At 40.5% G+C, this 26,273-nt stretch overlaps 1 protein-coding gene across 2 annotated transcripts in view; it reads right to left on the bottom strand.

Moving 5' to 3' along the window:
- Positions 1–447: 447 nt before the first annotated feature.
- The window catches only part of UGP2 (UDP-glucose pyrophosphorylase 2), a 34,753-nt gene continuing 8,927 nt past the window's right edge, over positions 448–26,273 (bottom strand). For both annotated transcript variants that reach the window (XM_060784529.2, XM_060784520.2), the window contains exons 2-10: positions 23,111–23,238; positions 21,726–21,833; positions 14,025–14,210; positions 12,324–12,457; positions 9,815–10,112; positions 9,088–9,285; positions 7,566–7,808; positions 3,978–4,082; positions 448–1,606 (exon numbers count right to left, since the gene is read on the bottom strand). In XM_060784529.2, coding sequence (XP_060640512.1) covers positions 1,499–1,606; positions 3,978–4,082; positions 7,566–7,808; positions 9,088–9,285; positions 9,815–10,112; positions 12,324–12,457; positions 14,025–14,210; positions 21,726–21,833; positions 23,111–23,224 — 1,494 coding nt within the window. In that variant the 5' untranslated portion in view covers positions 23,225–23,238 and the 3' untranslated portion in view covers positions 448–1,498. The remainder of the gene's footprint in view (positions 1,607–3,977; positions 4,083–7,565; positions 7,809–9,087; positions 9,286–9,814; positions 10,113–12,323; positions 12,458–14,024; positions 14,211–21,725; positions 21,834–23,110; positions 23,239–26,273) is intronic.

Raw genomic sequence — 26,273 nt, 5'->3', positions numbered from 1 at the left:
AAATGGCACACACACATTTCGTTTCCGTAACTGAGAAAAACTGAAAATTTGTAGAACAGTGTTATTTTCCATCTCCCCATCTGGTTAGACTTGCTTAAGTGTGTAAACAGAACTGCACTCATGGGAGCAGCAGCAGCAGTCAAGGTGGTACAAACTAATTCATGGAGGGGAATTATGCTATCTTTCAGGCTGGAGCCTGCCTGTATTAAGTGATGAAGTGCCTGTGTATTTCACCTCACAGCATTTTTACCTAAACCCGGTGAGTGCCTACTCTCGTGATGATGATGATGTACAATGATACCATGTTTTGTGTGCCTATGGTTGCTTTAAAACAGGCATGCCTCTCTGTTAGTATTAGCAGAAGTCTTGTCAATCAAAAAATAAAATTGTAAAATGAGCTGTTAAAGAGAAGAACTTTTCAATTATATAAAAAACCAAAATATCCAGTTATAAGGTGATATTGTTTATTTCAGTACCTGTACACATTCAGGTGGGATTTCTTTCCACGTGTGTGTCAATGCACAATTTAACTGTATAAACCTAAGTATGCAGTAGAAGTGATCTCTCCTATGCTAAAACGTAAAATACAGCTCTTAATAGCTAAAGAGAAATGTTGAATGATTGTGGGGTGTCACTGAAGTAACCCTTTAGACCAGTGGTTCTCAACTTGGGGTCCCCAGATGTTTTGGCCTTCAACTCCCAGAAATCCTAACAGCTGGGATTTCTGGGAGTTGTAGGCCAAAACATCTGGGGACCCACAGGTTGAGAACCACTGCTTTAGACCAAGGGTTCCCAACCTTTGGTCTTCCAGGTGTTTTGGCCTACAACTCCCACAATTCCTTACAGCTGGTAAGGGCTGGGATTTCTGAGAGCTGAAGTCCAAAACAACTGGAAAACCAAAGATTGAGAGCCAATGTTTTCAATGCTTCTTTGCAGATGAGTGAACACAGAAGAGGATCAACTCCTTCTTAGAGCACAGTAAAAGTGAGGTATTGGTCTATCTCTAAATAGGAAGAAGTTGCCATGAATGGTACAGCTTGAAATATCAACAGTAGAAGGCAATAATGTTAACAGTTAAGTACTGGACCTTCAAAAAGTTTGCTTGTCTTGGTAGCAAAACATCTGGGTGTTCAGTTATGAGTACACTTCGTAGAATTGTTTCACTTAACAGCATATTGTTTCACAGCTTTTTTTTCAGTTACAAGCAATTTAAAACGTATTCAACATCATTAGCATGTTAAACTTCTTATACAAGAGCTGCCTGTCTTCTCTTAAGACAAACAATATTGCACTTTAAATGATTCTGCAGTTCATTCATTATAATTGTAAAGATTTGCATCTCAAATGTTCTTTCAGCTAAAAGAAAGTACAGAAAAACTACTGAGAAAATAATACTGTGGGTACAGTGAGTGGATAAGCTAAGGAGACCCTCCGTGAACAATTCTAATGCCTATGGGTTTTTCCACTTGAGAAGAGCTAGTCGATGGCCACCATCCGTTCAGTGGTCCAGAATCCGGAGATTGCCAGAGACGATTTTGTTCTCCAATACAGCTCCCGGTGGGATATCTATCCTGTCCCCATGGTTTGCAATGATGATGACGGTTCCCTGAATACAGAAAATATAGTTAGATGCTATTTTAAAGTGATTGGCCTTAAATGACTGTTAATTTTAGTGGTCAACCTAATGACATGAATCTTTTTATCTGCATTCAAATGGGGGGGGGGGGGAGCTGTGACAAATATGTGGCTTTCAACACATAATAGCTTCTCACCCACCCGCATGGCTGTCGCCTCAAAGCATAGCTCGGGTTTGCCTGCCTCTCCCCTCTGAGATACAAAGGGGACAACTACATGGCCCATGCAGCAAGGGTCAAAAGGGAAAGAGGCCAGGCGGGTGGAGAGTGAACTCATATCCCTGCCTGCCTGCCCTCTTTCCGTGGTGCTGCGGGGCATAACTTCGCTCTCAACTGAGTCAAGTCCTATAATACCAAAACAGCAGTTGCACCCATAAATCACTCACCTGAGTGAGTGAACTAAGGCTGCAACTTTTACGTGGAGAACATCACAATACCAAAGGGGATGCGACTATTATGTGATGAAATACAGTAATTTTTTTTTAACTGCAGATTGGCAACTTGTCAAATACAATTCATGCAGAGAAACTGATGCTAAGCATTTAGCATTGCTTCGAAGATGCACTGGAACTTGTAGTTTCATTTCCCAACTATTAATTCATGTCATTCACCTTTTTTCAGGCGTTTGTCTTTCAGAACTTGCACAGTAACAATTAGAATATTTGTATTTGTTATGCTGTTTTTTTATTGATGTGTTGGGCCTTGGCCTCTTGTAAGCTGCACCGAGTAATTCAGAAGATGTTATTGGGGTATAAATAATGATTATGATGATGATGATAATAATAATAAGAAGAAGAAGAAGAAGAAGAAGAAGAAGAAGTATCATGTAGTTTCATCCCAAAGATACAGAAGTCATCTTTGGAATGAAATCTCTATGCTTATTTAACGTTAGCTCAACTATGCTTTTTTTTTTTTTGTCAGGAGCGACTTGAGAAACTGCAAGTCGCTTCTGGTGGGAGAGAATTGGCCATCTGCAAGGATGTTGCCCAGGGGAAGCCCGGATGTTTTGATGTTTTACCATCCTTGTGGGAGGCTTCTCTCATGTCCTGCATGGGGAGCTGGAGCTGACAAAGGGAGCTCAATGCGCTTTCCCCAGATTCGAACCACTGACCTGTTGGTCAGAAGTCCTGCTGGCACAAGGGTTGAACCCACTGCGCCACCGGGAGTTTTGGTGTGCCACTTTGCTAATTGAGCCATGTTGTGTGCCTGCAAGAAGGTTTTGACTTAACAACCCCATGACAGGGTTTTCTTGGCTAGATACATTCAAAAGGGGTTTACATTTGCCTTCCTCTGAGGCTGAGAGAGTGTGATCATGTCAATTTGCAAACATTTGAACGAATGGCCAAGCCAGCGCATGCACATAAAATCCTCCGTGGTATATGAAGTAGGAATATGATTTAGAGACAGTAGTTTATGCCAGGTTTTCTAATGTTACTGTGCGTAATCAAAGACATCCAAATTGACTGAATAAATACATTGTTCTGATAATGGATTCTTATGTCTAGTGCAGGTAGTTCTGGCATTTTGACAGCCTTATGTAGTGCACTGCCATCAAGCTGGGACCAACCGACTTTTCTTGCATGCCAAAATGGGTTTGGACTGAGTTGCCCCTATGTTTGCTTCTAACTCTATAATTCAGTAGACGTTGAACACATATTCGCACTGACATTTACAAAAATGAAAGAAAGAACTGTACTGAATGTGTCAAGTAAAGTTAAATAGCTATTGCCCTGATTCCCACTCTAAAACTTGCATTAGGATTTTACTTTATACTTTTCCCCAACATTCTCACTGCTTTTTCCAGGCTTCTCGATAATTATGGGATGTAATACTAAGCAAGAAAACACACATGTATATGCACAAACATATGTGTTTTATATTACGCAGTGGCACATGATTGGAGAAAAAGATACTAACAGCATTTCATTGCCTACTCTGTAATGGCAATGTAAGTATTGCAATATAAAATAGTATTGCACAGGTTGGTTTCAATTAAGGTAGGGATTTTAAACATACTGTATTGTGTGCTCAACCTTTCACAACAGTTTGTGCTAGAGTATTTTTAAATGTGCTAATAAGATCTATTTTTGTATGCTGAACTGGACTCGTACAAAATCTGTTTCTAACTTTAAGGTCTACTGCTCCCCCAAAACAGAGTAAATCTTGTCGAAGGCTACAACAACCCAGAGTAAATCTTGCCAAAAATGGTATGCAACAGTTAACTTTTAAACAACAACACAGCCATCACATTTTGTCTGTCAGTGTTCATGGGATTCAATGCTTTGTACATGTTAACAAAATGCACAAAGACCAAGCATATAACCAATGAAGTGCAAGACTAACCTTTAATGCTACGTTTTTGCCAAAGGTGACATCGCCTGAAACAGTCAGATGATCCAGTTCAAGCATATCTGGGATACTTTCAAATCTCCTCAGGTAATCTTGGACCTTTTCAGAAAACAGAAAGTGAAGTATGTTACTCTCAAACATCTCTCTACGATTTTTTTCAAAATTCACAAGAAATTCTAGAAACAAATCAGCTTTTAAGGAAGTATCACGAGCTTCCCGTTAGAAGTATGTGACATCTACACAGGAAAAGCAAAGACATTATTGAGCTGTATAATGTCAAGAAACTTCAGTGACACTTTACAGCAGGGGTCCTCAAACCTTTTAAACAGAGGGCCAGGTCACAGTCCCTCAAATTATTAGAGGGCCAGATTATAATTTGAAAAAAAAATGAATGAATTCCTATGCATACTGCACATATCTTATTTGTAGTGCAAAAAACACTTAAAACAATTCAGTAATTAAAATGAAGAACAATTTTAACAAATATAAATTTATTAGTATTTCAGTGGGAAGTGTGGGCCTGCTTTTGGCTGATGAGATAGGATTTGTTGTTGTTGTTGTTGTGTGCTTTCAAGTCATTTCAGACTTAGAATCATAGAACCATGGAGTTGGGCCATCCAGTCCAACCCCCTGCCAAGAAGCAGGAATATTGCATTCAGAGCACCCCCGACAGATGGCCATCCAGCCTCTGTTTAAAAGCTTCCAAAGAAGGAGCCTCCATCACACTCTGGGGCAGAGAGTTCCACTGGGAACGTCTCTCACAGTCAGGAAGTTCTTCCTCATGTTCAAATGGAATCTTCTTTCTTGTAGTTTGAAGCCATTGTTCCACTGAGTCCTAGTCTCCAGGGAAGCAGAAAACAGCTTGCTCCCTCCTCCCTATGACTTCCTCTCACATATTTATACATGGCTATCATATCTCCTCTCAGCCTTCTCTTCTTCAGGCTAAACATGCCCAGCTCCTTAAGCCGCTCCTCATAGGGCTTGTTCTCCAGACCCTTGATCATTTTAGTTGCCCTCCTCTGGACACATTTGAGCTTGTCAATATCTCTCTTGAATTGTGGTGCCCAGAATTGGACACAATATTCCAGGTGCGGTCTGACCAAGGCAGAATAGAGGGGGAGCATGACTTCCCTGGATATAGACACTAGACTCCTATTGATGCAGGCCAAAATCCCATTGGCTTTTTTTTGCCGCCGCATCACATTGTTGGCTCATGTTTAACTTGCTGTCCATGAGGACTCCAAGATCATTTTCACACGTACTGCTCTCGAGCCAGGCGTCCCCCATTCTGTATCTTTGCATTTTGTTTTTTTCTGCCTAAGTGGAGTATCTTGCATTTGTCATGGCTGAACTTCATTTTGTTAGTTTTGGCCCATCTCTCCAATCTGTCAAGATCGTTTTGAATTCTGCTCCTGTTCTCTGGCGTGAGGGCCAGGTAAATGACCTTGGAGGATTGTATCCGGCCCTTAGTTTGAGGCCTCCTGCTATACAGCCTTCCACCCTGCCCTAAACCTAGGTTTAGGACTATTAGAGACAGCATAGGAGAACTATATTCTCATTTTTGAACATAGACTAGTTACAAAACAGCTAAAGACTTCCCATTCAGTGCAAGTTTCCGAGAAGGGATATGGTTAAAATACTACACTAAAATGCAAAGTATGTGTTGTGTTTCTACTGAGCAGCATCCAATGCTAGGCTTCAGCTAATGAAAAGCTTTAATTTAGCAGATAGCCCCACCACAAATCAACTCTAGAGGGCTATGAATGCCTTTTAGAGATAGTTTCCAAATACCAAAGGAGGAAGGGGATGTTTCAAAGATCAACCGAAACAGAGGATACGATTTAGCATGTTAACTGCAAACTTGGTATCTTTTGTTCCATTATACAAGGGTGAGTCAAAAATTATACACACTCTGGCTGTAGAATTTAATCAGCTTTCAGAAAAAAAAGACAACTGCATCATTTTTGACATCATCTCACTGCTTTTTTCAAAACACTTTGTCCATCTGTCAACCAGCTTTCGTATTCCCCTTATTAAAAATGTTTGGGGCTGAGCTGCTAGCTGTGAATTAACTGTTGTCTTCACCTCTTCATCAGACATGAATCTGTGTTCTCATGGGGCTTCTTTAAGGTCCCAAATAGGCAATAATCTGATGGGGCCAGGACTATAGAGAGAGTTAAAGCAGCAGTGTGCAGACATGCATTATCATACAACAGAACACCCCTTGATAGCAGTCCTCTGCACCTTGCCTCAATTTTACTCTTCAGCTCTTCAGTGAGCATCTCAATGAAATGAGCACTGATGACTGTTGAACCTTTTTTCTGATAATGTTTCAGTATTGTTCTTCTTTCGTGCAAATCAAAGGAGGTGGCTTTTTTTCTTTCACTGCAGTTGCAAATAAAGTGATGCAACACTTTCAAAACTGCACAGCAGTGATTAGGGAAAATGCGGTGTTCTAAAGAAAGCACTGATGAGACAGCGTGGCCAACAAACATTTTCATATAAGTACAAAGAATGTTTGACTCACTCTCATATGTATCAGCTCTCCCAATATAAACTTAGTATTTCAATGGGACGTGTGGGCCTGCTTTTAGCTGATGAGATAGGATTGTTGTTGTTGTGTGCTTTCAAGTCATTTCAGACTCAGTTTGACCCTGAGTGAGGACTGGGTAAATGACCTTGGAGGCCTCCTAGTCCATTGGATCTTCCACTGACAATACTGAGCCTGTGTTGTGAAAGGCTTTCACGGCCAGAATTACTGGAGTATTGTATGGTTTCTGGGATGTAAGGCTATGTTCTAGAGCAATGATGGGCAACCTTTTGAGTTTGGTGTGTCAATACTTGCCAAAAAACCGAGCATAACTCGAGTGGGGTGTCACTTCAAGAAAAACCCATAATTTCATGATATTTATAGTTTAATAAGAAAAATATATTATTGTAATATATAACTGTAATTAATAAACCAAAAACTAATTATTTAAGTTACCTGCTTTTTCTATAATGCCATATATCTCAGCATTATAGAAAAATGCTGGTGTAGGAGCTGAGGATGAAATGTCCTTCTTGGGATGCAGTCCCATCTTCTCTGTATGCGGCCGCATGCGGCTGTGTGTCATCGAAAATGGCTACGCGTGTCGGTGCTGACACACGTGTCATAGGTTCGCCATCGTGGTTCTAGAGGCACTTTCTTCTGACGTTTCACCTGCATCTGTGGCTGGCATCTTCAGAGGGAAGGATCCTCTAAAGATGCCAACCACAAATGCAGGTGAAGCGTCAGGAGAAAGTGCTACTAGAACATGACCACACAAAACCCCAATACTATCGCATCTCTAGACTGCAGAGCCAGTATAAGATCTCTGCAGGCAGATAAATCGCTTACCAACAACTCCTCTGTTTAATTCACCCAGATGGAAAAGAGAAGTAGAAAGTGGCACCAGCACTATACTGGAAAACCAGTGCACTTAAAACACTCAAATTGTCTTTTTTTACAGGTCAGCTGTTAAATCTGTAAGAACCCAAGTTCTATGCTAGTAGACTGGAAAATAAAATAGTTTTAAGTTTTACCCACAAACCTTTGCTTACCTTGGTGAAAGAGCTTCCCAGTTTGACCAGTGGCACAGTAGGAAATTCCCTTTTCTCACTCATTGTTAAAGATCCAGCATGAAGGCTATATAGGTTAGACATCACAAGTAGAAGATCAGATGTGGTCTTGACAGGCAGGAAACGGCTACGAGGCACATTTATTCCCAAAGAATTCTCAAAACTTTTAATAGCAGCACCAACAGCAGTCTCCAGCTGAATAACATTTAAACCACCATCTAAAGTCTGGAAGAGAAAGCTTCATGGATAAGGGATACATGTCTGTGTATGTATAGATAGAAGATCCCTGCCCTACTGCTCTGGCGTGTTTGTGTGGGTGCATATGCATGCACATACATTAATACAACATGGGAACTAGAAGGCTCTGACTCTAATCACTCCTTGCCAGCATGACTCCTTCTAACCGTGACCCCCTTCAGGCCTGCGTTTGGGGATGGACCCAGCCTTGACGAAAATTCGACATTATTTAAACCAGGCATGGGAAAATTTCAGCCCTCCAGGTGTTTTGGACATCAACTCCCACAATTCCCAACAGCCTACCCAGCAGGCCTGTCCAAAACACCCGGAGGGTCGAAGTTTGCCCATGCCTAGTTTAAATCCATAAGGAGAGGCTATTCCCTACAATTCCATCTATCATTTACCAATTTTAATCAAGGAGAATAAAATTATATTATTTGTCCTTGTCCAAATTACAACTCCCAAGTTTTTGGATCACAACACAAACGTTTTTACACAGAATGAAATGGAAATTTCAAACTAAATATATTTTTTCGGAATTTATTCATGCATACACACATCTTACATAGCCTACTATTTACGGGGAGCTTGTGACATATGTATAAATTAGTCACTAAATTCAGTGTCTTTATAAATCACTGTACTGTAAATTATTTGGTTGAAAATCTGAAAAAAAACCATATACAGTGGCACTGCAAATAAAATCTATTCCAAGAACCACAATCTTTATTAATAATTATCATTGAATTAGGAGGAGCCCCCGGTGGCACAGTGGGTTAAATCCCTGTGCAGGCAGGACTGAAGACTGACAGGTCGTAGGTTCGAATCCGGGGAGAGGCAGATGAGCTCCCTCTATCAGCTCCAGCTCCTCATGTGGGGACATGAGAGAAGCCTCCCACAAGGATGATAAAACATCAAAAATCATCCGGGCCTCCCCTGGGCAACGTCCTTGCAGACGGCCAATTCTCTCACACCAGAAGTGACTTGCAGTTTCTCAAGTCGCTCCTGACACAACAAAAAAATTTAATTTTGCTATACTTCTGAAATATTTTTCAAAGTTCTTTTCTGTAGCTATGACAGACACACAGACACAGATCTATCTATCTATCTATCTATCTATCTATCTATCTATCTATCACCTTGAAATGCTTCTTCCACCGTTCAGCTCAAATAAATTTTAGAAAGCCTGATTTCTCAATATTTTATTAAAAAGACAAGGGGTGGGTTTTTGTTTTGTTTTTCTTCCTGACTCTTTCCGGTTCCTTACCTTTGGATTAACAATAATTTCCATATCAATTGCATTTTGCTCCTGCAGCCGTTTAATTGCCGATAACGAAACCCACAGGTTGTTTGTATTAAATATCTTGAATTTTGAAACAGACTTGAATTCGTCAACATGCGGTTTTGGCACCTGAGCAATTTCCACCAGTCTCAGTTTGTTTTCATACTGTGTAAGCGTACCGCCCTGGAGAAACACAAAATTTTAAGCCTAATGGGATTTTCTGAGCACCAGCAAACATAGAAGAGCATCAATGGCTTCAGTAGAGCTATCTTTTCAAATTAAAATAAAACTTTACAATGTGGCTTTTAGGTGGATGCTGGAGCTGCCTTGCCCCAATCATAGCTTCTATAGGAAACATTTAGTACAGCCTCAACAGAAGAAACGTCTTGGAGTAGGCCCTAAAAGTACAAAATCTTCCATGGTTGTGATGGAGTGGCCCACATAAACCTTCTACGGATACAAACTGGGAATGAAAGAATACGGGTTGCCAGTTTCACAGTGGAACGGATGACTGAGCTCCTCTTAGAAATAGGAAATTTGCTTTACGGGCCTTGGGACCTGATTTAAGGGCTCAAGAACAAGGGAGGAGAAAGAAATTTCTGTGGAATCAATCTGTTGTTTTTGGTAGATCCAACACACCTAACAACAGGAAAAGGAAGCAGCCTTCACTTTGTCAGAAGCAATGTTTGTGAAAAGAAATATTTCCTTTTACCTTAACATCTGCCCTTGTTTTATTGGTGACCTCCATAACAAATTCACACCGTTTTCCATTGGGCGGATTCATGAGGTGGTTGAGAATGTAGAGATCGACGGTGGCACCAAGGTTATCGATGTTGGACACAAAAATATACTCCTTCCCCTCATCAATAAAATTATCCAGTAATCCAGAATTGTAGAAACTTGCATAGATGTCACCATGGCCTGGAGGATACCAAGCCTCTGTATTCTCTCCAGAGTAAGACACATCTTTTGCTATTGGCAGTAAAGATTCCTTATTAATGCGTGGGTACCTGCAAAATAATACATCTTTTCAGCTAGGTGAGCAGCACAGGGATGCAGGATGTCGCTGGAGAATTACTGAAGCCCTGAGATGAGGCTTCAAACATCAGCCACATTTTAAGCACATAGCACATTATGCTCAGAAACAAGTGTGGGCAAAGTGCAGTCCCTTAAGAAGCTGTGGGATTGCAACTCTCATCAGCCCTCATTACCATAGGCCAGGGGTCCTCAAACTATGGTCCGGGGCCTGGATACGGCCCTCCAATGTCATTTACCCGGCCCTTGCTCAGGGTCAATCTAAGTCTGAAACGACTTGAAAGCACACAAAAACAACAACAATCTTATCTCATCAACTAAAAGCAAGCCCACACTTCCCATTGAAATATTAATATGTTTATATTTGTTCTTCATTTTAACTATTGTATTGTTCTTAAGTGTTTTTTGGATTACAAATAATGTATGTGCAGTGTGCATAGGAATTCATTCATGTTATTTTCAAATTATAATCTGGCCCTCCGACAGTTTGAGGGACTGTGACCTGGCCCTCTGTTTAAAAAGTTTGGGGACCCCTGGCATAGGCCATGGGTTCTCACTTTTTTAGCCACGGAACCCTTTTTGAAGCAAAAGTTTCTCGTGGAGCCCCAATGTTTATATATTATATTATATTATATTATATTATATTATATTATATTATATTATATATTATATATAATGTGTGTGTGTGTGTGTGTGTGTATATATATATATATATATATATATATATATAGGTATGGGCTGAGTGGATAGTGTTTGTGTGAACTTATTATTATTGAGTTCACACAGCTTATTAATTAGGTACCCAAAACTAATTCACATTGCAAAAAAAAGGAAAGAAAGAAAGAAATGCACTATTTAAAATGAAAAACAATTCTAACCAACATAAACTTGTGTGCCAGCTGCGCCCGTACCTTGGGAAGTCTGACTTGGCCACGGTAGTCCACGCTCTGGTTACATCCCGTTTAGACTACTGCAATGCTCTCTACGTGGGGTTGCCTTTGAAGACTGCTCGGAAGCTTCAACTAGTTCAATGCTCGGCAGCCATGATACTAACAGGAGCGGCATTCAGGGAGCATACAACTCCTCTGTTGCGCCAGCTCCACTGGCTGCCAATTTGCTACCGGGCACAATTCAAAGTGCTGGCGTTGGCCTATAAAGCCCTAAACGGTTCTGGCCTAAGTTACCTATCCGAACGCATCTCCGCCTATGAACCCACTAGGACTTTAAGATCTTCTGGGGAGGCCCTGCTCTCGATCCCGCCTGCAACTCAGGCACGGTTGGCGGGGACGAGGGACAGGGCCTTCTCGGTGGTGGCCCCTCAGCTGTGGAACGCCCTACCCACACAGACATTAGATTGGCTCCCTCACTAATGGCATTTCAGAAGAAAGTGAAAACCTGGTTATTTGAACAGGCGTTTGAATAGGCAGTGCAATGAATTACAATGAATTATAGGAATTGGAACAACGGATGATGAGTTTGGATTATGGTTTTAGTTATGAGACGCTAGTGAGTTGTTTATTGATGTTATTGATGGTTATTGATGTTAATTGCTTAGTGTATTATTGTGTTAATTGTTTTTAAATGGCTGTATGATGTTTGCATTGAATTTTTTGCCGCTGCTTGTTGTTAACCGCTCTGAGTCGCCTAATGGCTGAGAAGAGCAGTGTACAAATAAAGTAAATAAATAAATAAATAAACTTAACTGTATTTCAGTGGAAGACTCCCAGAGGCCATCCAGTCCAACCCCCTTCTGCCATGCAGGAAAAACACAAAGCATCTCCCCCAACAGATGGTCATCTAGCTTTTGTAATAATAATAAAATAATAATAATAATAATAATAATAATAAAATAGCAGAAACCCCAGAGGCCATCCAGTCCAACCCTCTTCTGCCATGCAGGAAAAACACAATCAAATTTCCTTGCATTTTTTGGGAGGAGGAAAGAGGAGGAAGCGGGAAGCAGCATGGCGCCATGGAGCCCCTCACTAACATCTTCAGGGCCCTTGGGGTTCTGCAGAGTACACTTTGAGGACCCCTGGCATAGGCAATGGAGAGGAATTATGAAAGCTGAAGTTCAGTATCCTAGGGTCATTATTGTTCTTTGCCCTCATTTACAGATAAACAGGAAAACTCCTTAAAGACTTTGCATCACACATCATTGGGATCAAAAACAACAACAGTCTTACCTGCTTTGGTTAAAAGTGTAGATTTTCACACGACTGTGGCTGTATTTTTGCAAGATCTTTTTGGTGTCTTCATCAGTGTTGAAGGAGTTCATTAGAACTAGAGGAACATCCGTGTTGTAGGTTTTGTTTAGATGCTGTGAAAACAGATTATGTTAAGCACTACAGAATTATCTCTCTTTTCAAAGCAGAGCTAAGTAAAGTTAAGTTTCTCTGGCATTCCCAACACAAATTGAAGTAATGATGGAGGTGAGCCTGGCAGCAACTGCAACCCCGAGCCACTCCCAGCTCTTTGCACGCAAAAACAGTCAGAGGAATATGCAGCTCCCCAACTGTATGCTGCTACTTGAGGTGAAATATCATAAAAACATGCTACAAACATGGGGTAGGTTCTAACCCATCTACTGTCGCCATGGCAGATTCAATAATGGGATTGGGGCCGGAGGTTTAGCACAGCTGGTAAATCCGTCAGCAATTGTAAGATCTATCAACCAAAAGGTTGCAAGTTCGAACCCCAGGTTTGTCGTGAGCTGCCAAATGACACCCTAGCTCACTGTTTACCTAAGCAATTCGAAAACAGCTTTAGCTGTAATTAGAGAAATTAGGTACTACTAAAAAGTGGAGGAGGTGTTTTATGACGCCATAACGAGAGAAGATCAGAAAATGCTGGGCGACCAAAAGGGAGGAGGAAGTCCTGACAGCTCTTTGTCATAGAGGATAGAGCAACAGCACCCTCTGGACTCAACAGCACCCTCTGGACTCAAGCCCAACCTTCCATGGCATCAAAAACAGCTGGGCACTGAATCAAAACAAACCACCTTCTTCTGTTGTCTATCTGTCTGTGTATTGTCTATACAAAACGGCACTGAATGTTTTGCCAAGTATATGTACTGTGATCCGCACTGAGTCCCCTTTGGGGTGAGAAGGGCAGAATATAAATAAAGTATTATTATTATTATTATTATTATTATTGAGCCCCCGGTGGCGCAGTGGGTTAAACCCCTGTGCCGACAGGACTGAAGACCGACAGGTTGCAGGTTCAAATCCGGGGAGAGCGTGGATGAGCTTCCTCTATCAGCTCCATCTTCTCATGCGGGGACATGAGAGAAGCCTCCCACAAGGATGATAAAAACATCAATTCATCTGGGCATCCCCTGGGCAACGTCCTTGCAGACGGCCAATTCTCTCACACCATAAGCGACTTGCAGTTTCTCAAGTCGCTCCTGACACAACAAAATTATTATTATTATTATTATTATTATTATTATTATTGTTATTATTTTGCTTTCTGATAATTCAGTATCCTCTCATCCCACTGCCAGCCCGTTGACAGAAACAGTTAACTCCAGTTGTGTCTGCACATCCTCTTTCACTTCATTACGAGCAAAAGAACTTCAACATTTCTGTAGCTGCTTTTTTTTTACTTCCCCCATTACTTCCAGGTGTTTTTACCCCCAAATTCACTCCAGATGAAAGAGCAGCTCTATGCCAAAAAGGTAATGGCATATCAGAACACTGTCAACCTTCCTCAAAACAGACAGAAGCGCCAGATGCAGGCAGGACTGCTATTTGTCTGGTTCTCATTGAGGCAAACAGATTGAACTGCATTTCCACTGTATTTAGCATTTGATCAGTGTCTCTGAATCACATGTGGAACTGTGAATATTCTGTAACCCCTCAGAAAACTAACACCGGCCAACTCACCTCGATCTGCTGAACAGTCAAATCCAGGAAGGTATTCTCATTCCGCACCCCAATAAGGCTTTTGGGGCCCTTGCATCCCATGCTGGTGCCCAAGCCGCCATTGAGTTTCACTACAACCAGCTTGTTCAAAACTGAAGCAATGCTATCCGGCAAACCCCGGGCTTTTATCTTCTCATAGGGTTGTATCTAAAAGGAATGTAATTGTTTTAAGATATGTTCACATATGGTTGAAATAAGTTTTCCTAATTTATAAATTTCTTTTAAAAGATCATTAACAAAGAACTGCCAAAATAGATATAAAAGCGAGTGTTCTGAGCCATGGTTTAGTCAGCGAAGGGGCACAGTGATTATTTCTAGATGGAATTAATTTTAGATGGCATGCTAAACTGCAGCCTGTTTGAACTGCACTAGAGTTTTATTTGCTGTACTACGATCACTTCAAGCAAATTATCTAGAGTACAATTCTTTCCATCTCTACTCAAAAGAATAGGACAGGAATTGAAGTATGAAAGACCCATTCTCATTTTGAGAGACTGAGACACAAAACAGTTGTACCGGGTTGCAACCTTATTTTTGAACTTCACAAAGATGAGCTGTTTTTTAAAGTATGTCATTCTCCCTGTGTACACATGTTTTAATCCCATATTAATTGCTGTTCAGATAAAGTGATATGCCTCTAAGAGCCAGCATGTTCATTTTGGATAGAATTCATGCTCATTTTGTTTAGGCTTTTATTACGTTACTCCTTGTAGCCATTTCACAATAGAGTACTGTGGTTATTAACAACTTGATTGCAAAACCTATATTTAAAGACAAGTTTCAAATCAACTTGGTAAGAACAATGCCAACTACTGAATCAGATTTCTACCAGATATATCATATTTGAGTCACAAGCTTTTCCTCTCTATTCCAAATCTACCATCAAATCAATCCACTGTCACCTTTATTTGGGCAGAATGTCTTTTTTCTACTTCCTTGTTCTTTTTATAGTCTTTCAAGCACATAGGTCCCCCCCCCCCCCCCTTGTTTCCAATGCTGCGTGCTCTTTAGGTGGGTGTCTTGCTATTATCGCTCTTCAGAACTGGATAGATAACCAATAAAGAAAGTAAACACTATTTTTACAACTGTACACAAAGCTACAAAGATATACAATAAGATATAAGGGTCTGCTATGTATAAGTCAAGGCAATGAAATTGTTTGAAACTACAATATGGGTATGACATTGTGTGGCGCACCGAATTAAACTGCTGAGTTGCTGAACTTGCTGACTGAAAGGTTGGCGGTTCGAATCCAGGGAGCAGGGGTGAGCCCCAGCTTCTGCCAACCCATCAGTTCAAAAACATGCAAATGTGAGTAGATCAATAGGTACTGCTTCTGCGAGAAGGTAATGGCACTCCATGCAGTCATGCTGGCCACATGACTTAGGAGAGACTGAGACACAAAACTTACCTGTCCAAACGAATCTCCCCTTACGAACCTGCGAGGACTTTAAGATTATCTGGAGAGGCCCTGCTCTCAGTCCCGCCACCATCACAAGTATGGCTGGCAGGGACGAGAGACAGGGCCTTCTCAGTGGTGGCCCCTCAGCTATGGAATGCCCTTCCTAAGGAGATTAGATTGGCTTCTTTGCTCCTATCATTTCGGAAGAATCTGAAGACATGGCTATTTGAGCAGCCATTTGAGAATACTGAGTAGTGGATATAACAACGGAATAACTATATGACGGAACTGGATATTGTTTTAGTGAGTATCGATTTAAGTATGTTTTATTATGTTTTGATTTTATTGTTGCTGATATTTTTATATTGTTTATTGTATTTGTGTTTTTGGTGGCATTGAATTTTTGCCTTGTAAACCACCTCGAGTTGCCGGAAGGCTGAGAGGGGCAGTATAAAAATATACTAAATAAATAAATAAAATAGGAGGTGTCTATGGACAATGCGGGCTCTTCGGCTTAGAAATTGAGATGAGCACAACCCTCAGAGTTGGACACAACTAGACTTAATGTCAGGGGAAACCCTTACCTTTTTTATGGGGTAGCACCATCTACAGTGACATAAATGGATACAGAGAGAGAAAGGGGCAGTTGTTGTTTAGTGCCACATTAATTTTTCGACCCAAGACTTGCATGATTCTATTTTTATGGATGATAAGTTGATTAATGCAGTGATTATTTATTTATTTATTTATTTATTTATTTACATCACTTATATCCCGCCCATATCAGCCCGCAGGCAACTCAGGGCGGTCTACATATCGGCACAATTCAATTATTTAACTTGTTCAATAATTGTTTTATTTATCTGTCTTAGTTCTTAATAGATCTTAAAACAAATGTTTTCTGTTATGTGAAACAGATCTAACTCTGGTCGAAAGAGATGCTTTCTGTTGCCATGTGTTGTAGCTTGCTCAGATTCTGAGTGTTCAGATGAAGAGGAAAGGGATGCTGAGAGAGATTCAGAGGTCCCAGAGGAGACTGGAAGCGGCCTAGAGAGAGATGTTTTGGAAACTCCTGGCAGTCTCCAGGAGAACGGTGAAGGTGATATCAGTTCCCATGGGAACCTGCCAGAAGTGCAGACTGAGGGAAATGTGGGAGATCAATGTTTGTCGAGGTCAAAGAGATTGGACTTGAGGAAAAGAAGGTGTTGAGTAATTCTGCCTTTTCCCGATCCCCATCAGACATTAAACTCTCACTCACAATACATACTGTACTGTGCAATGATATATTTTTTTAAGTACAGCTGGTAACTATAAGAAAGATATGCTGTCTCTCTTCCTGTTACACCCTTTGCAAACTCTGAAGACAATGCAGAGAATATGCTGACTCTCCCCTTCTACAGTTCCTTCTCCACCTGGGAGAACAAGAGACAGATCTCTTACCAGTTGCTCTCCATCAGTGTGCTCTGAAGAGCATCAGCACATTTCTCTACCCTGGAAAAAGTGGGCTCTGATATTTTAGGACTTGGTGATCAGCTCTGTGGCTTTATGCCTACTTCAGCTCCATTATATGTAACACATCCCCATAATCAGACTTGGCCACGGTGGTCCACACTCTCTTTACATCTAGGATAGATTACTGCAATGCACTCTACGTGGGGTTGCCTTTGAAGACTGCTTGGAAGCTTCAAATAGTCCAACGAGAGGCAGCCAGGTTAATAACCGGGGCGGCATACAGGGAGCATACAACTCCCATGTTACGTCAGCTCCACTGGCTGCCAGTTTGCTACCGGACACAATTCAAAATTCTGGCTTTGGCCTATAAAGCCCTAAACGGCCCCGGCCCAAATTACCTGTCTGAACGCATCTCCCCCTATGAACCATCATGGAGATTAAAACCATCAAGGTTGTTAAGATCTTCTGGAGGGGCCCTGCTCTCGGTCCCACCACCCTCGCAATCGCGTCTTGTGGGGACGAGGGACAGGGCCTTCTCGGTGGTGGCCCCTCGGCTCTGGAACTCTCTCCCATTGGAGATTAGAACTGCCCCTTCCCTCCTGACCTTTAGAAAGTTGGTGAAAACCTGGCTCTGGAACCTGGCATTTGATGAGTGAGTCAATAACCCTTGACCACACGGACGGATGGTGATGAATTATGATTTTATTCTGACGACTTGGCTTTATGTAATTATATGATTGTATTTTAATGTGTTTTATATAGAGTTTTACAGGACGTGATGTTTTAACTATTGTGTATAAACTCCTCTGTTGTAAACTGGCCTGAGTCCCTCGTCGGAGGTGAGAAGACCGGTATATAAAAGTTCTAAATAAATAAATAAATAAAATCCTCTGGGGAGGCCCTGCTTTCCATCCCGCCATTGTCACAGGCACAATTGGTGGGGACGAGAGACAGAACCTTCTCGGTGATTGCTCCCCGGCTATGGAACTCCCTTCCTGGTGAGATCAGGTCGGCCCCCTCCCTCCTGTCCTTTAGAAGGATGGTAAAAACTTGGCTGTGGGACCAGGCTTTTAGGACAGGGCAATAAAGCCGCAATAGGAAAGATGACCAGGCCAATTAGATTTTACACAGATGACTAGGACAGTTTTAAATGGTGTATTTTAATATTTTGATAAATGCTTTTTAATGTTTATGTATTGTATGTGAATTTGTGTCCCGACATTGAATATTTGCCATATATATGCTGTGCTCCGCCCTGAGTCCCCTTCGGGGTAAGAAGGGCGGAATATAAATGTTTTAAATAAATAAATAAATAAATGGTGTCAAGTGATTGTTAAGAAATGGGCAACCCCTCTATTTACATCAATTGCAAATCTGGGAATGGACATCATCAGGGCCCCAGGAAAATACGGCTGCAATTCTCATTAAATCCCACAAAGCAACTCATGTGAAATGTGATTTTGCAAGTCTAAATTGAACTAGAAGTGCAAGAGTCCACAGCTGAGGGTTGAGGTTTGCATTAAATTGTAATCCTAAAGATTAATTTTTTCTAAGCTCTGATCCATGCTATCTGGGGCATGAGCAAAGTGGAGGGGCCTTTGCAAAATAGATCATAGCAATTTTGATTTCTACGGCCCACTTCACACTCGCTAGTGGCTCGCGCTCTCAGCAGCCCCACTTTGCAGCCTGCTTTCCCTCCTGTCCATCCAATGCCGTCCCAGAACACCTTTCACTCGTTTGCCTGGCTAGTGGGCTGCCTTAACTATACTGACCACTAGTTTCAGAACAAAGCAAGGATTTGGAACAGTTACTGAAGGAAGTCAAGAAAGAAAGTGCAAAGGCAGGTTTACAGATGAACATTAACAAAAATAATGCCCATATATAGTTTCTATAAGTTGATAGATTCTGTAAGTTGATAGAATGCACTAGGAAAAGAGGAAGAGTGAATTCCAGGTGGAGAGATACTATCAAGGAAATCTTTAAGACCTGTAGGGAGGTCTCTTATTCATGAGATCGCTATAAGTCAAAGTTCACTTGTTGGCAGTTAGCAACAAAAAAGGAAGACAAGAAGAGCTATCTGAGCTGTTGAACCAGATCCACTTTCTTGTTTACACTCTCTTTGCCACCACCATCAACACCTTTGTCTCAGATACTAGCTTAGCCTGAAGGAGGTATGTGGATTTGAATAACCCTATAATTACAACTGGGGTGGCATTATCTTAAGAGGCCTCAGGGCAATGAACAGGACTTATCTCACCTCTCAACGCCCACATCTACTGGTTTTCTATCCAGTATGCCCCAGAAAGCAGACTTTCACCAAAATTCCTGTCTACAGCAAACTAACTCATTTTCAACTTCTATGTGAAGTTAGGGTGCATTACTCCACATCTGCTGTACATCAATATTGCCCTCTCTCTGCAATCACAATTATAATAGGGCCCTCCCAAAACCAGGATCTGATCCTAGGTTTTCTGCTTTAAACTGGATTATATGAGTCCACACTGCCAGATAATCTGAGATAAACCGAAAACCTTGTATATAGGGCCTGTCTGGAAGGGCCCATAGTTGAAAAAGCACAATCTTAATGAGACATATGTTCAAATGTACTTAATTTTAAAAAACCAACAATATTTTAGCTTTTATTGTGATATATTAAAAAAGGAGGGAGGAAAGGGATGTAAAGATGGGACAACCCAAACTTCTATGGGTTCAACAACTCACCACTGTATAACTTTCATTCCTTGGCAAAACATTCAGGTGAAAATTTCCAAGGAGGTGGCATTAAGAATTTTACAAGTTCAAGTGTAAACATTTAAAACCAACTTTGTGTCATGTCCCCACGCAAGCAGGAAGGAACATACTTTCCCATAAGCCAAGCCTATTTTTGTCATCTACTTTGAGATTGTGTCGTCACTACATCGTAGTAAAGAACAGGAAGTTTGCCCAAGAAGGGCTGATATACCAGAGGTACTTCATGAATACCTTTTCCAGGAGTAAAATGTTTACTAAAAGTGAGTAACTATTTAAACATCGAGGATATTAGATCTAGAATGATTGCATGAGGAAAAAGAATATATGTTTATTAAGCAGTGGGAAATGCTACATAGGCCTGAGTTCTACTATGATATATAGTTTTCTAGCCAAAGACTATGAATTTTGTCAAATACTGCAAAGACATATTATAACTGTTAAGATAGAAAGGCTGGTGCAAGCAGCAGTCCTAAACACTTATTTGAGAGCACATTCCATCAAATTCAGTAGTAGATAACTTCTAAGTACCGTATATACTTGAATATAAGCTGACCCGAATATAAGCCGAGGTACCTAATTTTACTACAAAAAACTGGGAAAACTTATTGACTCAAGTATAGGACATGGGTGAGAAATGCAGCAGCTATTGGTAAATTTCAAAATAAAAATAGATACGATAATAATAATTATTATTTTATTTTTATACCCCGCCTCTATCTCCCCAAAGGGACAAACATAGATCAAAACATGACACAATAAAATTAAAAAGATAAAATAATCACATTATAGTAACATAACACAACATCGTAAAACAATCCATAGAACTGAACAATTATAAATACTGAACTCGGAGGGCTAGGAGCTTGTGCAATAGTGTCAGGACAAGGGTTGGTAGAGAAGTGCAAAAGCTGATAATAGTTAGGGCTGGAAGGGTAATGTCATTTGGTATTTTGAAGGCCAGGTCTATAGGCCAGGGGACAGTGATAAAGTGCAAATTACAGTTAGGGGGCAATTATCCAGTGAACTGTTTATATTCATCTATCTCTCTATCTATCTATTTATCTATCTATCTGAGAAGCCCCCGGTGGCGCAGTGGGTTAAACCCCTGTGCTGGCAGGACTGAAGACCAACAGGTCGCAGGTTTGAATCTGGGGAGAGGCGGATGAGCTCCCTCTATCAGCTCCAGCTCCTCATGCGGGGACATGAGAGAAGCCTCCCACAAGGATGATAAAAACATCAATTCATCCAGGCATCCCCTGGGCAACTTCCTTGCAGACGGTCAATTCTCTCACCCCAGAAGCGACTTGCAGTTTCTCAAGTCTCTCCTGACACGACAAAAAAAAAATCTATCTATCTATCTAGACATTTCTCTATATATAGCTAATTATATCTATATAGGATTTGCAAACATTTGAAGGGAAAATTCATATATAAAAATAATGTATACATCCAGAACCTATATCTGTGGTTTCACCCCACTGCATGTCAGGTAATTAAATGGTATTTGGTCATATTCACAGTTTCAGGTTATTGTGGTCCAGTTGGGAATCTATCCCCAGCAGATATGACAGGGGAAAGACTTACTGTACTTGAAACTGCATATTGTTCACACATACCTATTATTTTGAAATACTTAGATAACTGAGATAATCCTGAAATGGAAGAATTTTATAACCCCCACTGTCTTATTAAGTTGTGAACAGCAACAAGAATGGCAAGGTATTCAATGCAGCATCTAATATCAATTTAGTTTATGAACTTCTTGCTGTGGACATTCCCCAATGTCCACTGTAAAACCTCTCTAGAAGCTAGATGCAAACACTGACCAAATGTCTCTTAAGTAATGAAGGCAAGCCCATATTTCTGAGAATTCAGGGCTACTGTGGGGTCATACACAGTGATTTATCGGTTAGCTGAAGAAAGAATGCTTACTTCCAATTATTTTGAATAGTTTTTACTTAGGACTCAATGTCTTGAAGCCTTCTGGATGAGTGGAATACTTAAATAACAAGATCAATTACAAAAGTAATTATTCGCATCATGCTGCTGGAACTTACAGAGTCTTCTGGAGGTCTCTGGATCTTTCCCCAGTCCACAGAAGGTCCCTTTTCTTGTAAGAATCGATGGAAGAGCTTTTTAAACCCTTCCAAGTCCTTCTTAGTGTGCTAAAAGACACAGAGAAAGAGAGATAAGATGAGAAGAGATATAAGCTGCCATGAGTCATGTGCTAGCCACACTAAAATGAACTCTCCATCACTTTTAACAAATCTTCTACAAGAAAAAAAAATGCTTGATGGCTTCTCTTTATCAGCTAGGAATAGTTTCTGCAGACAACTGGGCCCTTTTGGCATACAGCTGAAGCCAGGGAATTTTTTTAAACCTGAAAATGCATCATTTTGCCATAATAGTGAACCTTATCTATCATTAGAAAACCATCTCTGGTTATTACATTTAGTGCCTCTGCTGAACTGCTATATATAAGCATTGAATTTTATGATGCTGGGGGCAATACTACAGTGCCTGAAAAGAGAAAAAAATTACTTTTGCTCTTTCACCAGAACAATACAGGCAAGGATACCATTTCCATCAGCTCTAGATTTTCATTAACCATGGAGAAATTATACTGTTTAGCAGGTATTGCACCACCTGACCTCCGCTAAAAAGTAGCAGTCTATAAGGAAAAGACCAAGGCATTGGCATCTTTGGTCCATCCTCTGTTTCGATAGCAGCCAGCACACCAACGCCTTAAATCAAGAAATATCTTCCTGAGATCTACAGAGACACTAGCAAGAACACCTCAGCAAATGAAAGTCCAAAAGTGGCAGGCTAAAACCTGGAACCTCAATCAGTGGTTGATACCAGATGAGGGATTCCCTCCTGGGCACACAGAAAGCTGGGCAACCTGGAAGGCGCTGAACAGGCTGCGCTCTGGTACCATGAGATGCAGAGCTAACCTTAAGAAAGGGGCTACTAAGTGGAGTCCATGACATGCAAGTGCGGAGGTGCAAACTACAGATCACCAACTGCAATGTAGTCTAAGCCACACCACATGCACAATGGAGGACCTTCTCACAGCGACACCAAAGCCACTTGAAGTGGCCAGCTTCTGGTCAAAGGACATTTAGCATAATGTTTTTAAACTTTGTTTGTGTTTTTAAATACATGTTAACTTTACCCTCAATTCACTCCTGACACAATAAATAAAATAAATCAACCATGGAAAAGCAATGCATTCAGGATAGTCTTTTATTCATTGTATGTAATGTATTCACTCCGACACACAGTTCTAAAAACCACAGTGCCAAAATTCTCCTGTCACTCTTTTTTGGTAAACTAAACCCATCTGTCCAGAACGAAACATGAAAACATGTAGGGGATCGTAATTCAAATACATCTCTAAATTACAAACCTTTCCCCTCATGAATGTAATTTCAGTACCTACCGGCAGTTCATTCTGTGGTGCAGTTGCAAGTATTTTGTCCAATTCCACTTTCATGGAATATTCCAGTTCTTGTCTAATTGCTTCCTGAAATGGGGAAGTACCAGCCTGAGACATTGCTTTGCTAAAATCTGTTTGAAAAAAATAAACAATTTTAGTAGTTAGTAGGTATAAGTAATAAAAATGAAGAACTTCCAGGGTTGGCAAAGAATTATAAACTACGTATATACAAAACACATTTTATTAGCTTTTTTAAAAGCTAAAACACACATTTTCATTAAAATATTAATCAGTTACTAAGCAATGGAGAGAGAAAAAATCTCAGAAGCTAACAGCTGTCTGGAAAGAATAACATTAGGCCATTCTGTGCTAAACATTACACATTAGTTGAGAAATATCACTTCCTTCTCAATAAATGGATGTCATACAAAAAATAGAAAGCTGCCCATGAAGTGTCATGCTGTTCTCAGTTCCAGTAATTTTTCTGCATCACGCCTCCCCCCCCCCCCCCACTTTGTCTTTCCTGCATATTCAATTATTACCCAGGTACCAAGCAACATGAAAAGAGAATTGCTCTGACCTTCTCATCTTTATTTGCTTTGTTTTTAATGCAGAGATCACAGAACACACATATGGGACTTGGGAGTGCCAATCGATGGTACTTCATACTGTAAATACAAAGGCTGCTGGCTTGCTTTAGTCATTTAAAAAACATTTCAACAAATGGGATCAATTGCTCAATGGTGATCAAAATTGCCTGAGTCTTTCGCAAGGAGTTTAGGAATTCCTTGACCGCCATGCCTCATGAATTGAAATAATGTGGTTTATCTCCACTTTCAGCCCAAAGGCTTTCATTCCTATAGCGATAGAAACTAAAGGGTTCAACTCTACTCCTATAGGACTGAACGAAATGAAAACATACATACATAAAGGCAAAGTGACTTCATAAATTGCTGTTTAAATTCTCTGTGTATGTAAGTGCTTACAGATGTCTAGCCTACATTTCTTGTGAGAAAAAGAGAGGAGATGGAAAATATACAAAATATGTGTGTTTTCATAATTGCTACAAGAACACAGAAGAGTCCTACCGGATCAGGCCAAAAACCTATCTAGTTCCATGTGATGTTTCTGAGAAGACAAGAGAAAAACTGTCTTATCCTCCATATAGTAGTTTTATATAATAGCACCAAACCTGAGTTACCTTTTAATATATTAAAACTAACGCATCTAGTACACTGGTTCTCAACCTGTGGGTCGCCAGATGTTTTGGCCTTTAACTCCCAGAAATCCTAACAGCTGGTAAACTGCTGGTAAACTTCCAAATATATGGATTACAAATGGTTTTTGGACATATGATCAAATGGTGTCCAAGGATAGTTTGGTTGTTTTGCCTAGAAGCATGATGGAGAACATGTTATCAAGAAGCTTTTTCAAGGAGGTCTCATATTAATGAAACCATGTATTGAGTCACCTTGGAGGACACTGAAAAAAACAGCCATAAGACTAGGACCTGACATAGTTGATATGAAAAAAGAGTAATGGGTAACAGCCCCTTCCAAACAAAAAAGATGTTTGTGTGTTGTATCAGATATCTGAAAAACAATCCACACCAATAACTCTTGACTCAATTCATACGGAAACCAGCACTGACTTCTGGATAAGTTGACCCTGGTTTTCAGGGGAAATGATTAGACTACAACTTCTCAACTTATTGCAGAGTCTATATCAGTGTTTCTCAACCTGGGGTTCGGGACCCCTGGGGGGGGGGTCACGAGGGGGTGTCAGAGGGGTATCCAAAGACCCTCAAAAAACACAGTATTTTCTGTTGGTCATGGGGGTTCTGTGTGGGAAGTCTGACCCAATTCAATCATTGGTGAGTTCAGAATGCTCTTTGATTGTAGGTGAACTATAAATCCCAGTAACTACAACTCCCAAATGTCAAGGTCTATTTCTCCCAAACTCCACCAGTATTCAAATTTAGGCGTATTGGGTATTTGTGCCAAATTTGGTTCAGTGAATGAGAATACATCCTGTATATCAGATATGTTCATTACAATTCATAACAGTAGCAAAATTACAGTTATAAACTAGCAATAAAAATAAATTTATAATTGGGGGTCACCACAACATGAGGAACTATATTAAGGGGTCACGCCATTAGGAAGGTTGAGAAACACTCGTCTATATGGTTCTTTTCTTTTCTTACGCACAAAATGAAAATGTGAGCAAAACACAAAGCTATGGAGGAAGCCAACTGTTTCAACATGCAAACTTTGTTTTTTGATTTACAACACTCCAAATTCCATAAAAGGGCATTTTGAAGTTTTGCAATACATGCCCAGGGCATTTACATATTATGGGTAAGTTATTTTAACTTGTGTAATAACTGCCATGACTTCAGAGGCACGAGGCTTTCTCCAATGCCAACTCTTTCCTACTCTAATTTACAGGAGCCATTTTTATTGAGTGGGTAAGTAGAGAACTGCAGTGGGACGCATGTTTATGCTGGGGTGGGGGTAGGGGGGCTGAGATCCTCTGATATGGTATACTTTAAAAGTGCTGAACAAAAAAAACAAAAAAACTCCTAGGATGTCACTCCCTGGGAATTAGGTCACATGCACACATGCCCTGGAAAAATAGTTTTTTCCATTGAAGACGCTCCTATCTCCACCAATCATTTTGCAAACCGTCTCACCCAACTTGGCAACAGCAAGGGTGTGAATGTCTGTATGCATGAACATTCTTCTCCTAAACAGATGAAGAGTCAAACATTCCCCACCTTGCACAACTTCTGATGAAGTTGTTTTCAAAACTGTATCTACTACTGATTCTGGGAAGAGAAAAGAAGCATCAGAAGCACTTCTCAAAGGATCGTGAGAGAGCTGATGTTTAAAAAAGTAATTAAAATGGGGGAGTAGATCCGGTATGGATCAATACAAATAAGAATTCCCTGGTTCACATTATGTTCACATGTTCCTGAGTATCACATGCAAAGTTTTAATAGGCCTGCCCTGACACGTATCTTTGGTGTAGATTAGTGCAAGACCGAAAGATATTTCTGTAAGATCTGACCCTGCTTTTTCAAAACAATGAATTATCATCCTCTTCACATTCTTTCCAATTAGGATAATCAGGACCATTAAAGGGGTTTGAAAAGGAATATTTT

This window comes from Anolis sagrei, chromosome 1 (assembly GCF_037176765.1).
Source record: "Anolis sagrei isolate rAnoSag1 chromosome 1, rAnoSag1.mat, whole genome shotgun sequence".
Taxonomy (NCBI): Eukaryota; Metazoa; Chordata; class Lepidosauria; order Squamata; family Dactyloidae; genus Anolis; species Anolis sagrei.
This window is presented reverse-complemented; position numbering and strand designations above follow the sequence as displayed.